At 44.7% G+C, this 13,605-nt stretch overlaps 1 protein-coding gene and 1 long non-coding RNA gene across 3 annotated transcripts in view; both read left to right on the top strand.

The window, feature by feature from the left end:
- ADCY9 (adenylate cyclase 9) overlaps positions 1–13,605 on the top strand; it is an 85,517-nt gene that overhangs the window by 62,630 nt on the left and 9,282 nt on the right. For both annotated transcript variants that reach the window (XM_027654863.1, XM_027654862.1), the window contains 3 exons: positions 1,904–2,112; positions 9,013–9,172; positions 12,205–12,353. In XM_027654863.1, coding sequence (XP_027510664.1) covers positions 1,904–2,112; positions 9,013–9,172; positions 12,205–12,353 — 518 coding nt within the window. The remainder of the gene's footprint in view (positions 1–1,903; positions 2,113–9,012; positions 9,173–12,204; positions 12,354–13,605) is intronic.
- LOC113952604 lies at positions 10,526–11,259 on the top strand. The gene is made up of 2 exons (XR_003529604.1): positions 10,526–10,787; positions 10,972–11,259. It is a non-coding gene; the product is annotated as an uncharacterized LOC113952604 (long non-coding RNA).

Below are 13,605 nucleotides of genomic sequence, written 5' to 3'. Positions count from 1 at the left end.
CTTTTCTTCCCAGTAGTATGTCCTGCATCTGAGGGCAGGTGGGATTTCTACTTCTGCTGCTCATTGCTTTCAGTTCTGGGCAGCGTTGTCGTGTTCTCCCTGGCAGTAGCCCCTGTTTGCTTGTTTTCCAATACTTCCAGGTGAGACCTAACTTAATTTATTTTACCAAAGGAAAGCCTAGTTGTGTTGCAGTTCAGTCTGTTCACTTTGTTCACTCCATACTCATCCTGCAGCATAATAGTCTAGTGGTATCTGCATAAAGCTCCTGTAGCAACAACGGGGAGAAACTTCCCCTGGCACACTGGTTTATTTGCAGATATAAAATAAAATTTGCAAACTATACAGAAAATAGTAAATCAAGTTGTTTCCAGTGGAAAGATTGGAAAGAGAAATGAAGTAGTAATAACCAAACATATACAGATTGACCTATTAATGTGGATATGTAGGGAAATCCTAGAAGGAGCACCGATGAGGTCTGTGCATTTTGTTAGTAGCAAGCTATTAATTTGAAAATCATTATATAAATCTCCCTGGAAATGGGAATCTTCACTCTCTAATAGTAACTCTGCAGCACTGGGGCAAAAACCTTTTAAAGCCTTAATATTAGCAGAGTACTGGTCCAAAACAACAACAACAAAATCTTCTCTTGGAGAGTGAAAAGAGTTGTCAGCACTCCTAGTTCTCTAATTGCCTGGCCGTCAACTGCTGCTGAAAGTAACTTCCAGCACCCCTGAATTCCCCTCTAATTACACAGTGCCAGCTGCATGCTTGGGTTGTGATCTCTCTCCAGAGTCAGCTCTGCTTCCCAGGAGCTTGTTTAGCCTGTTCTTGTTTGGAAATGAAGGCACTACTTAGCCCTGTCAGAGCATCTTTAACGCTGTCACCTGGGGATACGGTGCTGCTTCCCTTAATTCAATTGGTGGGACTTGGTGTGTGAACAGCATTCTGCTACTGTTCAGGTTAAAAGGTAATTTTGGCACTGAAGTGATGCTGCTTGAATTTATTGGGTTGCAGAGAAGTACAAATGAGGGACAGGTTTGTTTCCCAATATTGCTGAGTGCAGGAAGTGTTCTGAGGAGCAAAGGAAACTTCTCGATTAAACCAGAGCCCTCCAACTGGGTGCCTTCATGTTGACATTGATAATGTAATGTCTGTTTTTCTTTGGAACTTGCTTTCTGTGGTCCCTTGGGCACATATAGACAGTCCCAAAACTGGGCTCACCCAAGTAAGCTGGGATGTAGAGCTCATGATTAGTTTTCAGCTGGACTGTCCACAATAGCACAAGCACAGCTGCACAAGCACTGGGCCAGGACAAGAGGGGATGGGAATGTGTGTTGAGGGGTTATGGAAGAGCAGGACTTGGTGTCCTGAGCTCTGATCAATTTGGATTACACATAATCTCAGTGGCTGCTTTTAATGGTCTGAAAGGGAGATGTGAACCCTGCCACAGGAGCTGTTACTGTGGGGAGGTGTTTGGAGGGTTTTCTTAAAGACCCATCGAGGCTAAAAAGTAAGATCTGTTATTATTTTAAATTGAAGTCATTGAAGAAAATGTCTCACAGCTTTATCTGCTAGTAATTATATTCATGTTTCTTTGCACAGAATAGTCAATTTTCATGTTATTTTATTTCTGTATCATAATAGTGTGTAAAAATCACCTCAGTCCTGGGGGCTGTGCTGCCAATGCTTTTTTTCAACACAGTCTTCTCAGGGAACTGTGACAGCCATGGCACCACCTCTTCTGCTTCATGTTTCCAAACGTTCCTTACATTGGATTAACGAAGTGGCCAAACTTCTTTATTCCCCAGCTTGTTTTGAGCTGCTGTTTATCACCCAGTTGAATTCAACAGAGTGGCGTTTACTCAATGTCCAGCCCTTCCCTCAATGCCTGTATTCCACACAGGTCATGAAGAATGCTCCAGTGAAGACGTTTGCCAGCGCTACCTTCAGCTCACTCCTGGACGTGTTCCTGTCCACCACAGTCTTCCTCATCCTCTCCATCACCTGTTTCCTGAAGCACGGCATGGTGGCGTCCCCTCCGCCCCCCGCCGCCGTCGCCGTGTTCGTCGTCGCCATCCTGCTGGAAGTGCTGTCCCTCGTCGTCTCCATCAGGTAAATAAGGAGTGACGGAGCCTGGGAATAGCAGGGGGAGCTCAGGTGGTGGCTGGCTCGGGAGCATTTTGTTTGCCAGCCCCCCAGGAACGCGCTTGGTCTGTGATGTTTGAAGAGCAGCGTCGGCGCAGCCAAGGCTGGCGGCAGATCTTGTGCAGGGAGAGCTCTGGCTGCAGGGATTGCAGGAGGAGTGTGGCTCTGATGGAGGCCACTTAGGGAAACGGGATCTGCACACCAGGCCTGCGCCTCTTACTGTTCCTTGGGATGCCCCATGAGCCTCCCCTCACAGGGCCATCAGAATCCAAACAGGAAACTTTTGTCTGTCCTTCGAACAAACCCACCCAAAAAATTCCTAGATAACAGTACACCATTCTGGGGTTAAAGCTGAAATCATGTATCACAGGTGCAAAGAGCAGTCCTTCTCTCAAAGGAAAAAAGAAGAAAAATTGCTGAAGTCACATTGCGTCTGTCCAGAAATAGTTTCTTTTTAAAGTTTCATGGATTTATGTTGTAAGAGCTTGTGTTTTCTGTCAGACACGTAACTGGAGGTCAGCATTTCCCTGGACTCAGGGCTGTGGGATAGGCACTGCTGCTGAAGGGAAGGGAGCACTGGTTTGTCTCTGCAGAAAGAGTGGTACTTTGCAGTGCCAACCCCACACAGCAGCAAAGAATCCTCAGTCCCTGAATCCTTGTCCTGCCCCTCAGCCTCTCCTGTGCCCTTAGAGGGGAAGGCTTGGCTGTTTAACAGTGGCTCCACATTCCCCATTTGTACCCAGTCACCCACAGGATGTGTCCTGGGCTTTGAGGACACCTGCAGGCCTTACTCCCGTGGTAACTACTCAGTGAGCAGTTCCTCTGGAACGTGGGGTTCCAGGGGTTACTCACATCCAGGTGTAGCAACGAGCAGTTGTCCGTGTGTTCAGTGTTCATGCTCTCCTGGGTGTGTTGTCTGATCTGTGCAGATACCCCGTGTAACCTGTAATTAACCCAGATGATGGACCTATTAATAAGTTGTTTGTGTGTGTGTACGTGTGAGAGCAAGTTCACTGTGCCCTCCTCAGCCCCCTTTTCCCGGCGCTTCCCCTGACACAGGAGCGTGATAAGGGTGGTGTGTGGAAACCTGTGTCCTCACTTGTAGTTCTGCAAATCTGTCAGGAATGTGTAAGTCAAAATGCTTCTGTAATTACAAGTTGGAAGCAATTCTGCTGCTGTTTCAAGAGAAACAAGAGATTACAGTGTGCACTCTTATTTTGACTTTACAAGGTCAAGGTGAAAAATACTGGATTAGTGCTTTAGCCACTGAAGGAATTTTGTATCTCAGTGAGCATATAAATGTATGTGTGTTACATCAAAGCTGGCACAGAGAGTGAAGAGAGGTCATGTGTGAACAGTGGAAATGCTTTTAAAGATAGTATTTCTTAGTGGGGGTATTTGATTGTTGCGATTCGAATCATTTTTAGAAAACCTAGAAATTCAGAAGGTGTTAAGAGCTGTACTGGGAGATGGTTAAACTGTAGGGCTGTCATTGTAGTGTTATCCTAAAATGGATTAACTCATGTTCTGTCCTCTCTCTTGCATCAGAAATGCATTTTCCCCTTTGCAGAAGTCTCTGCACACTAGTTTGGGTGGGGGAGAAGTTGTTTTGGCACTTCAGTGTGCCCAGGCAGCTCTGCCATCTCACCAACAGCAGGTGGTCTGGGTTTGGTGGCCATGAACTTGCTCAGCTGTGAACAGCTCAACACCCACTTTGCTGAAGAGCTACTTTTCTGCTATCCAGATTATTTGGAGAAAAGTTGTGTTCACTCACTTTTCAGGTGAATTCTTGCTTCATTTTAGTATTTTTCAATTCACTGTTTTTCCCACTTGTTTTCCCAATGCCACATTGCATTTGCCTTTCCTTGTTTTGTCCGTTCATAAAAATTATTGCTATAATCTTAGAAATATTTATAGGTAGGTACATAAGGTTTTATTGCAGTCCTGTTCTATAATTGGTGGTTTATGGTTTTCTTAAGGAGAAGGAAAATTGTTGTTTTCAGTCTGTCTATATAGTCAAGAACTGGCAAAGCAGTTTTGCCTTCCTGAGCCCTGTGTGGCTGTGCAGGGGTTTGGCTTCAGTACAGCACTGTGTGGTCAACCCAGAGACCCCACAAATTCTCCTGGTTACTTTGGGAACCAGGAATTGCTGGATGGAAGAAGCACCAGCTGCCCTTCCCTGCCCTCTCTGTCAAACCAACAGTTGAGGAGTAGGGACGTAGGAATTGAGGCCCCAGATATCTCTTGGAGTGTCCGCAAATACTCTGTATTTTAGCACTTACATATTCTGAGTTGGAAGGGGCTCAGAAGGATCACTGAGTCCAGCTCCTGGCTGGAACCTCCTGCCATGGGCTCACACTCGTGATCTTTCCTCTGCTAACGAGATTTAATTTGTATTTAACTTAACTCTGATCATCCCGTCTAAGGTAACACTGGAGTAAATCTCTTATGGTACAAACCCAGGATCATCTCAGATCTGAACTGGTCCTACCCAGGGTACCTGCTTGAAAACAGTCTCAGACCTCACCTGAACAGAGCAGGCTTTGTAGGTGAAAAACCTCAGAAGCTTTCTGGCAGGTTTTCAGTTTTAAATGTAAGGACAGTGGTGTATTTGGGTGGAGCTTTGGTAAGAAAAGGTGTCCAGTTGGGTTTGGAGGTTTTTTTTGGTTGTTGTTTTGAATTTATAATACATATTTGTTTTATAGTAAATACATAAAGTATAAATAGTAAATACATATAGTAAAGACTTTTGGGCCACCCCAGTCTCCTGGGTACGGTTCCCTTGAGCAGAAAGAAGGCAATCATAGTTTTCCTCTTCAAATCCTCTCCCAAGTGAGGACTGCTCCCTCTGACCACTCATTATGCAGTGCAGAACTTCCTGTGCAGAAATGTCATCCCAAATGACAATCACAGAATACCAGCGAGATATCTGCAGGGAGGAGATCGGACTACAATGCTGGGCACAATCCCAGAATTTCAGGAAAAGGGATTATTTTAAGACCAGAAAATTCTTGCCTAAGTTTCACATTGTATTTTCATTATCGTGATGTGAAACACCCTGTCTTTAAATCAGTCTAAATTGTAATTAAATCCAGGACTCAGCCTAGCAAGGATCACTTGGCTCTTGTGGCTCAGCCCTCAGTCCAGCTGAGGGAGAGGGAAGGGGAACACTGTCTCTGCCTGAGAAACAAAACTTGAGTTCTGGAAGAGCAGAAGGCCTCATGGAGCAAAGCTTACGAGGGAGAAGGATGTTTTGATTCCTCTGAAGTGTCTGATAATAAATTATTGGAGTACCTGTAGATGAGGATCCCACTGTTAACACAAGAGCCACTTGAAAATTAATTGTATAAAGCTGCACGCAAAAATTGGTGCTTCATTTGTGAGCACATGGAAAATGTCATCTCCTGCTCTGTAAATGTTCTGTAAAGAATGTCCTTCGGCCCACTTGAAGTGTAACTACTTTGACAAGTTCAGTTGAAGCATAAGAGGTCCTGAAATTCTGGTTTTTTATAAAAAAAGCTTGGGAAATGTCACTGAACGTACAAATGCAAGGTTTCACTTGGGAGTCTGAGGAGTGGGTCTGCAGGAGGAATGCAGGTAAAAGATAGCTGCCCACTATTTTTGTGTAAATACGGGATTTTTGTTAACTTGATGATTTTGACACATAGTTCTTGAGTAAAACTCGCCATAAATGAGTTTGTTTACAAAAAATATGTTGCTTTTGATAATGTGCTTCAGAGAAGACTTGTGGGTGAAGAGCTGAGGGCAGAGAGTGGGTGTTTCAGCCCTGTTCAAAAGAGCGAAATCAACTTCAAGTTGATTCATGAATTTAAAAGGACCTTTCTAGAGAGCAAAACAAATTATCTCCTGGATGAAGCAAGCGAGTGCAGTCGAACACTGGAATGGGAAGTTGTGCTGTTGTCTGACTGAGCAGAACTGCCCCTTTCCTGGTGCTTCACCTTCCCAGCCTTGCTCAAGTGCCACCCACAGTCTGTCCACAGCAGAGAGGCCCTGTGGCCAAGTGCTTGGATCTTCCTAAATTCCCAGTGACCAGGAGCAGAAATTGTTTCCTGCATCCCGAGCTTAATGAACCAGATCTGTTAACACGACTGACACAGAGTCCTGATGCCGGGCAAAACAATGGAGTCTGTTTGCCTTTATTTATTTCTAACATCTGGTATTTAATATCCCACCAAATTGCTGCTGTGCCAAAAGCTTTTGATTTGAACTCTGGGAATTGATTTTAAACTGCCAGTAAATACAGAAATGATGGTAACAGTCTCCATTAGCCATTAATCATTTATGTCAAAGTTACTAATTTGAACTCCAGCTTGTGTAAACATCTCGGAAGCTTCAGCATTTAAGCCCCGTTGAGCTGCCCACTGACACTGCATTATTTACTGATACTGCCCTGTAGCCATTAAATCTGTCTGCAGCTCTCACTGCTGTCTGGATTTAATGCACTCCTGACTTCCTGTGCTGGGAGTGCTGGGCTGGATCCACCGGCTTTCCCTGCTAAGGATGGGAATTCAGTCGTTTAATTCCAGAGCGCAGAGCTCCGCGATAAATACCAGCCCGAAAAAATCAATGCAAGAAGGTAAAGATTATCAGGAGAAATGTGACATTGCCCTGGAATTCGCACTGTCCTTTTGGAAACACACGGCTGCCTAAATAAAGCAGTGTCCTCATGGCAGGATTAACCGATCGCGTTCGCCGGTGGATTTGTTGCTATAGTTCCCACAGGAATTTGTCCTGGCATGGAGGCTTGGCAAAAAGGAACGCTGAAGAAGTGGAGTCCCTGGTGTGTGGGTTGGGGTGAGAGACATGAGCTGCACTGGGTATCTGCCACTGAGCTGGGTCCTGTGCCAGGCAGGATGGGAGCGATGCGGGGATCCAGGAGAGCGTAGGCAGAGCTGCTGCCGAGCTGCCTTGGGAGAGACTGGGGATGCAGGTTAGCCCAGGGAGCCCCATTCCCCTTCCTCTCTCACACTTCAGCCACGGAGATCCTAATCCCAGTCCGTAGGCTTTGGGAGAATGGAACTTTGTTTTTAGAGGCAGGAACTTGATTTCAGACGTACTTGGTGCTGAGAAAGTAGGGCTGTCACTGAGCACAGGGACAGTTCTGTCATCAGGGTAGGACACTTTATAACCCTTCAGAAACCCCAATTCTTACAGAGCTTTTTTTATTATTATTTATTTTATCTTGCTCTATATCCAGTTTTTAAATTTCAGTGCGTTGTTGGAAACTCTGTTTCCTGATGGAATACAGGTATAATTTTTGGTGTGAATGGAAGGTCCATTAAACTGAAAACTGGCAAATCTGTGAGCACCCTCTCGTGGGATCCCGGTGTATTACAGTGTATGCCATCCTCCCGGATTTCTCTTTTTAATGCATTTAAGGATAATTTCCAGACTTGAATGTATTAAAATTAAATAAGTTAAATTAGAGGAGAGTTCTTGATGCTTCGAAAAATGCTTGTGTTCGCAAAACTCACAGAAGTCCAGACCAGAGAATTAAAATATCATCCATAAACAATGAATATTTAAAGGTGTGGAATGAGTGTCAAATTCTCATAAAGAAATTTAAATTCAGGTGGTTTGTATCAGGCTTTTATCCAGCATAAAACCTTGTATTTCAGACAATAGGGGTACAAATAAGTGTATTGCTTTTCTCTTTTTAAAACTATGGTGATACGGGGTAATTTATGTAACTTTGAAGATTGGGAATTTCATATTTAGTGTATGTGATACTTTTTTTTTTCAACTGTGAGCATCTCTGTTTAAAAAAGGTGTAATTCTGGACTGTTTGGGGTCTGCTGTTGTCCAGAAGTACCTGCCTGGGCTGAGTCTGGGAATTCCACACATCCCACTAATGGCTCTGGATGCAGCTAACTGAGCTCCACTACCTTTTTATGTCTCCATAAAAATAATTAGGCACTTGAACAGCAGTTGCAGTTTTTCTCAAGTGACTAATGTTGAGCTTTGAGAAGGAAGTTATCCCAAGGATTTATTTCTATGGATAAATAATAGTTTTCCATGCAATGCCCTTGAGCATTGAGCATCCTTTTACCGTCCCTTATTCATTTCAGCAATTAGAGCTGCTCTCATTAAGGAGCATCTCCGGTGAGCTGCTCTCCAGAGCTCTCCCAGTTGGCTCCCTGAGCTCTTCACAGGTTCGGGCCGTGGTTTCGTCGGCAGCTCGAGGCGGGAGCCGTTCCTTCCCTGTGCCGTGTGGGATCCAACTGGGATGCTGTGCTGGCTCCCAAGGAATGGGGTGGGTGCCAGCTGGCCCACGAGGGGCTCAGCCCAACTGCTTCTCCAGCTCTGCTCCTGCCAGGCTGCCAGAGCTCAGCCCACGCTCCTCTTCCCCTTCCCTAATGAGAGGGAACGGAGCCTGGTTGCAGACGGGGTGGTTGCAACTGGGAGAACTGGTTTTGGTTGCAGTGGGATGGAGCTGCACAGCCCTGGGTGCTGGAGCTGTTAGTGGGGTGCACAGCGCTGCATTTCAAACATTTCTGCTGTTATTTTCAGTCATTTGAATTTGTGAAAGCTTCCCCTCTCCCTACCTGCTTTATTTATGAATGGAGAGAAGTCTTCCCTGTGCTTAACCATCCAAGTGAGTGAAATTTGGCTTTCAGTTTGCCTCCTCGAAGCCCCCATCCCGAGGCTCTCCCTGCTGGAGCAAACACCCTGTCAGCAAAGGTGGATTATTCCCCGGAATCACCAGCAGGTGCTGTGGGTGTAACACACCGTGGTTGCTCACACAGCCCGAGTGAGGGATCTGGAGTTGAATTCCTGCAGGTAGATCAGAGACAGGAGGTGATGTGCTGCAGTTAACGCCCCGCTCCGTGATTTCCTGTGTTCCAGGATGGCGTTCTTTCTGGAGGAGGTGATGACTTGCACCAAGCGTCTCCTGGAGGTGATATCTGGCTGGCTGCCTCGACATTTTTTCGGCGCAATCCTGGTTTCTCTCCCAGCTCTTGCAGTTTTTTCACACTTCACCTCTGATTTTGAAACAAATATACATGTAAGTTGTCGAACTCCGTTCAGTAATGTGATGTTTTGGATGGAACAAAGCTTGCTGTTTGCCTGCCGCCTTCCTCCACCTCCCTGGCTTTACATCTGTTTGATACAGATCCCTTGGAGGGAGAGGGCTTTGTGGATGGTGGAATTCCTAGTTTGTTATGTAAATACAGTCACGGCTGCTTTGAAAACTCTCAGACAAAAGAGGAGAGCCAAACCTAGAAATGCCTGTGACTTACCTACCTTTTTTTTTCTTAGACCAAGCACTTCTGCAGGGCTTTATTCGAGACAGTGCAAGGAGTTTATCTCAGGCTTGTGGATCTAGGCTGGATTTGGAGTTTCTAGGTGGACATATTGTGTAGTTACTGAATCTCAGCAATGAGAACAGTATTAGTGGTGGGTGTTTGGGCTTTGCAGAGATGGAGGAACTCAAAGGAGAGAGAGAGAGAGCTCTCAGTGCCTAGAAATGATCATTGCAGGAGCTGTGGAAGTGGTTAAAGGAATGCAATACCTGCCTTCTGAAAAGGAACAGAAGGAAATTGGTATATTTAGCCCAGACTCAGAGATCCACAGGGGATTTGATGTCTCTCTTAATGAGAGCATTCTGAAGGGGAGAACAAGGGGTTAAATATTCAAAGAATTTCACATAAATTCTGTAAATTCTGTGAATTTATAGAATCCCAGAATGGTTGGGGTTGGAAAGGACCTTAAAGGTCATCTCTTTCCAACCTCCTGCCATGGGCAGTGATGAGAAGGGGAAAGAACAGTTTAATTTAAAGGCCAACTGTAGCATAAAATCAGGGCTTCAAAACTGTGAATAAAATGGCCTCAAACTGGAGATGAAAGTTTGTTTCTCTGCAAGTTTCTCTTCATAGCACAGTGATCCTTTCCAGGAGCTTCAGGGAATTGCCTCACAAAGCTCCTCCTATTTCAGGGCTCTGGGTGTAGGTAATGGCCAGATCCTCCTCGCTCTTCCTATCACAGCTTATTCCTGGCTTTTGGGAAGTGTTTGTTCCATGGGAACATGTGACCACATGTTTTTTGGTCCTTGCTGATTTAAACACATATCCCGTGCTTATCACAGTCACAGGAGAGTGTGTTTGACATTCTGTTACATCCCATGTTTAAAACCATTCTGCACCTCTTGGAACTTTGCTTAAGAATTTTTAAGCAGTAAATTTATTTTTTGTTAGTTCAGTTTAATGATGGTCTTCCTCCTACATGATTATCAGTAAATTAATTGTAGGAATGTCTTCTTTAAAGTGAAGGGACCCAAAAACCTTCAAATCTGTCCATTGGTTTTGATATCATCCCATTCATCACCATCCTTGATCATCTCTCCAAATGTTTAAAAATAATAAAAAACGTTAAAAACCTTTATTGGTGTGTTCTCAATACCTGTTCAGGACAGGCTGAGTCGAAACACTTGAGGCAGCAGCAGTAAAATGGTGATTTCCATCACCAAACTGAGAATGAACTTTGCTTTCTTTCCTCTTGCAGGTCCTCCAGAGTCGTGGGGCTGTTGGCTCCCTCTCCAAGAGATGTCCCAACTCGGCTTGTGCTCAGTGTTTCCACACTCATGGAGCTCTAGGAAATGGAGTCAATCTATAGAGGGTCAGGTAAGTGTCCTATTTTACTATGACATGGTTTTGCAAAGTTTTTTTTTATTCATAGCATTTTATACCCTCCCTGGATATAAAATAATTAAAACGAAAATTAACAAAAAAACAGCCATGAAAAAAAAAAAAACTTTCCAAAGCCATGCATCCATAGTAAAATCCAGCACATCCTGACCCTCTATAGGCTGGCTTCATGCTGGGGCATCACTTGGAGTGAGAACCAGTGCTCTGCCACTTTAGGAGACCTGAAATGGGGGGAAAAAAGTAAGTTTAAGTTATGGTTTTTTATGGACACTTCTGAAACTCCTTTTATCTGTTTTTGAGTCATTTCAAAAAAACCAACAACTGTGCTTGTGGTTTAAAAATGGTAAATTATGTAAGGTTTTTTTCCTATACTCTGTATCTGCTCTGAATCACGTTTGTTTGTTGTGCTACAGGATTGCAGTGTCTGTGCTTCAGCTGTACAGGAAATGTAAAATTAAAAAAAAAAAAGAGATTACTAATGAAAGGATTGTTATTAAAAATAAAAGAAAGGGAGAGAATGATCATTTCATGCTGTAAAACACAGCATAAAGCTAGAACAGAACTCCCTAATGCAAGTGTGGAGTCTCTGTTTTGGCTTGGATGGTCATGAATATTCTTGCTAAAACCAAAATTGGCACATCAGCCTGAGAGGTTTGACCACTGTAGGATTGTATCTCGGGGAAATGAAGGTATTCTGGGCAATGTGTCTGTCCTGCCCATCCTTTTCTTTATCTGATAGAGTTGTGGGAAAGGGAAAGGGGGTTTGAGATCAGGCATTTGGAACAGAAAATGTAAAATTGTCCTTGCAAATTGGCACAAGTGGTCGTGTCACAAAGTGTCCATTGACAATGACCAATACCTGCCTTTTGTTCCCAAGGCAGATCTTTTCTTTTCAACCTGAGTTCCTCTGTTGCTGATCAGTGTGACAGTGTCCCCTAAGAAGTGTTTTTAAAAGCAGGCAGGTGGGTGAAGTTGCATTCCACATTTACAATGCAGTGGAATTTCAATATTCAGTTTAAAACAGGCGGGATCTAACCCCAGCAGTGGAGTGGAGGTTGCCATGAATATTTACCTTTTTTTTTAAATTTTATTTTATTTTAACAAGAAGAGGCACTGAGCTTTTTGCAAAGGTAAGCTGGAGGCATTGAAAGTCGCTGAAATAACCGTGTAATGCAGTGACACAAAACTCCACCCAGGGGAAACTGTGGCCAACCACCTGTGCTAAAGGTTTTCTTGCCCTTGGAAGGGAAGATGTCCATCTTCACGTGCTGACTCCTGATGCACCATAACACAGATGGAATCAGACCCTTCTGCTCCCTGTGCCCCTTTTTCCCTGGCATTGGTGCCCGAGGGCGCGGGGCAGCCGCTGACTCGCTCTCTCTCTCTGTTGCAGTACACCATGTTCATGTGTTGTGCCATTCTCATCACCATTGTGCAGTACTGTAACTTCTGCCAGCTCAGCTCCTGGATGAGATCCCTGCTGGCAACCGTGGTGGGAGCAGTGCTGCTCATCCTGCTCTACGTCTCCCTGTGCCCGGACAGGTGAGTGTCACCCCAGCCCCGCACGCTCCGCTCCAGGGGAACGTGTCTGGGGTTCTGCACTGCTGCAGTGAGGATCTAGTGCACAGGATTGTACCACCTGCCGTGACTTTCTCCACCACCTCAACTTTAGTAATTTTATTTCTGCGTTGTTTATTTTTTTTGAGGTTTTCAGGATGGTGCCTGAGGGCCCTCTCCTGTGTGACACTGTCCTCACCTCCTGTGCTTCAAGGGCACACCTGTGTTATCAGGCCCATAGAATTGCCTTTTACCATTTGGTTGATAATCTGTCTTATTAAGGAACTTCGCAGGTATTTGGTGGTGCCAGAGAGGCCAGATGTTCCCCCACACCTCTCTGGATTTATTTTTGCCCTTAGGAACCATGTGTTTTTCTTCTCCCACCTCCCTCAATGCACCGGTTCATTTCTCACTTTCCTGCCTTTTCAGAGGATGCTGCAGGACAGTAACCAGGAGAATCAACATAATGCAGTTTCTGTGCAGTAACCCCAAGTTATTTCAGTTTTCCTCTGATAAGCAGTTTTCCCCAAGGAGAAATTGTTTGTAGTATTCTCCTGTTTTCTTGCCAAGAGAGTCAAGGGGGTCTTTCCAGCCTTCCACTCCTATTTTATAATCAACTTGCACTTCTCATTGGCTTAAGACCTCTCAGAGCCTTTGGCTCTCCTGGGATGGACTTTGCAAGGTCTTCTGTTAGATCAGTCTAGTTCCTCTCCTTCTTCAGAGACCTGCTGTATCATATGTTGAAAAACATGAAAAAACCCCCAAACAAACCAGAAAGAGTTGGCAGATACATGTTTTATGTGAGTATTTAGCTTTAATCCCCTCTTGAAGTATCTTCAGTAGGTTCTTTTAATCAATTTAATGTATATTAAAAAAAGGGGGAGCATAAAGGTCACCCCTTACAGCTGTTCACAGCTGTGATTTGGAGGTGGCTGTAAGGGTTGCAGGAAGAAAGTCTTTCCTTCGAAAAAAATAACTTAGAGCTGGAGCCAGTTGACAAATGATTTCTAGATCACACTGGACTAAAGAAAAATCCCTTTCTTGTCAGTCTGCAGAGCACTCAGACAAGGAGGGCAGGACAGTTCTTTCCAGCCTCAGTGGAGGGAAGGAGTGTCTGGGTTCTGGAGACTCCCCTTTCTCCTCATGGATTTGTCCCACTGGGTTTAGATTCCCGGTGAAGTCTGTCCTCCAGCACTTGCACAGGAACTCCCAGGAACAAAGATGACTTTCTCCCATA

This window comes from Corapipo altera, unplaced genomic scaffold, assembly GCF_003945725.1.
Source record: "Corapipo altera isolate COAL_440 unplaced genomic scaffold, ASM394572v1 98, whole genome shotgun sequence".
NCBI classification, from domain to species: Eukaryota; Metazoa; Chordata; class Aves; order Passeriformes; family Pipridae; genus Corapipo; species Corapipo altera.
The sequence above is the reverse complement of the archived record's forward strand: the minus strand, read 5'-3'. Positions and strand labels throughout refer to the sequence as shown.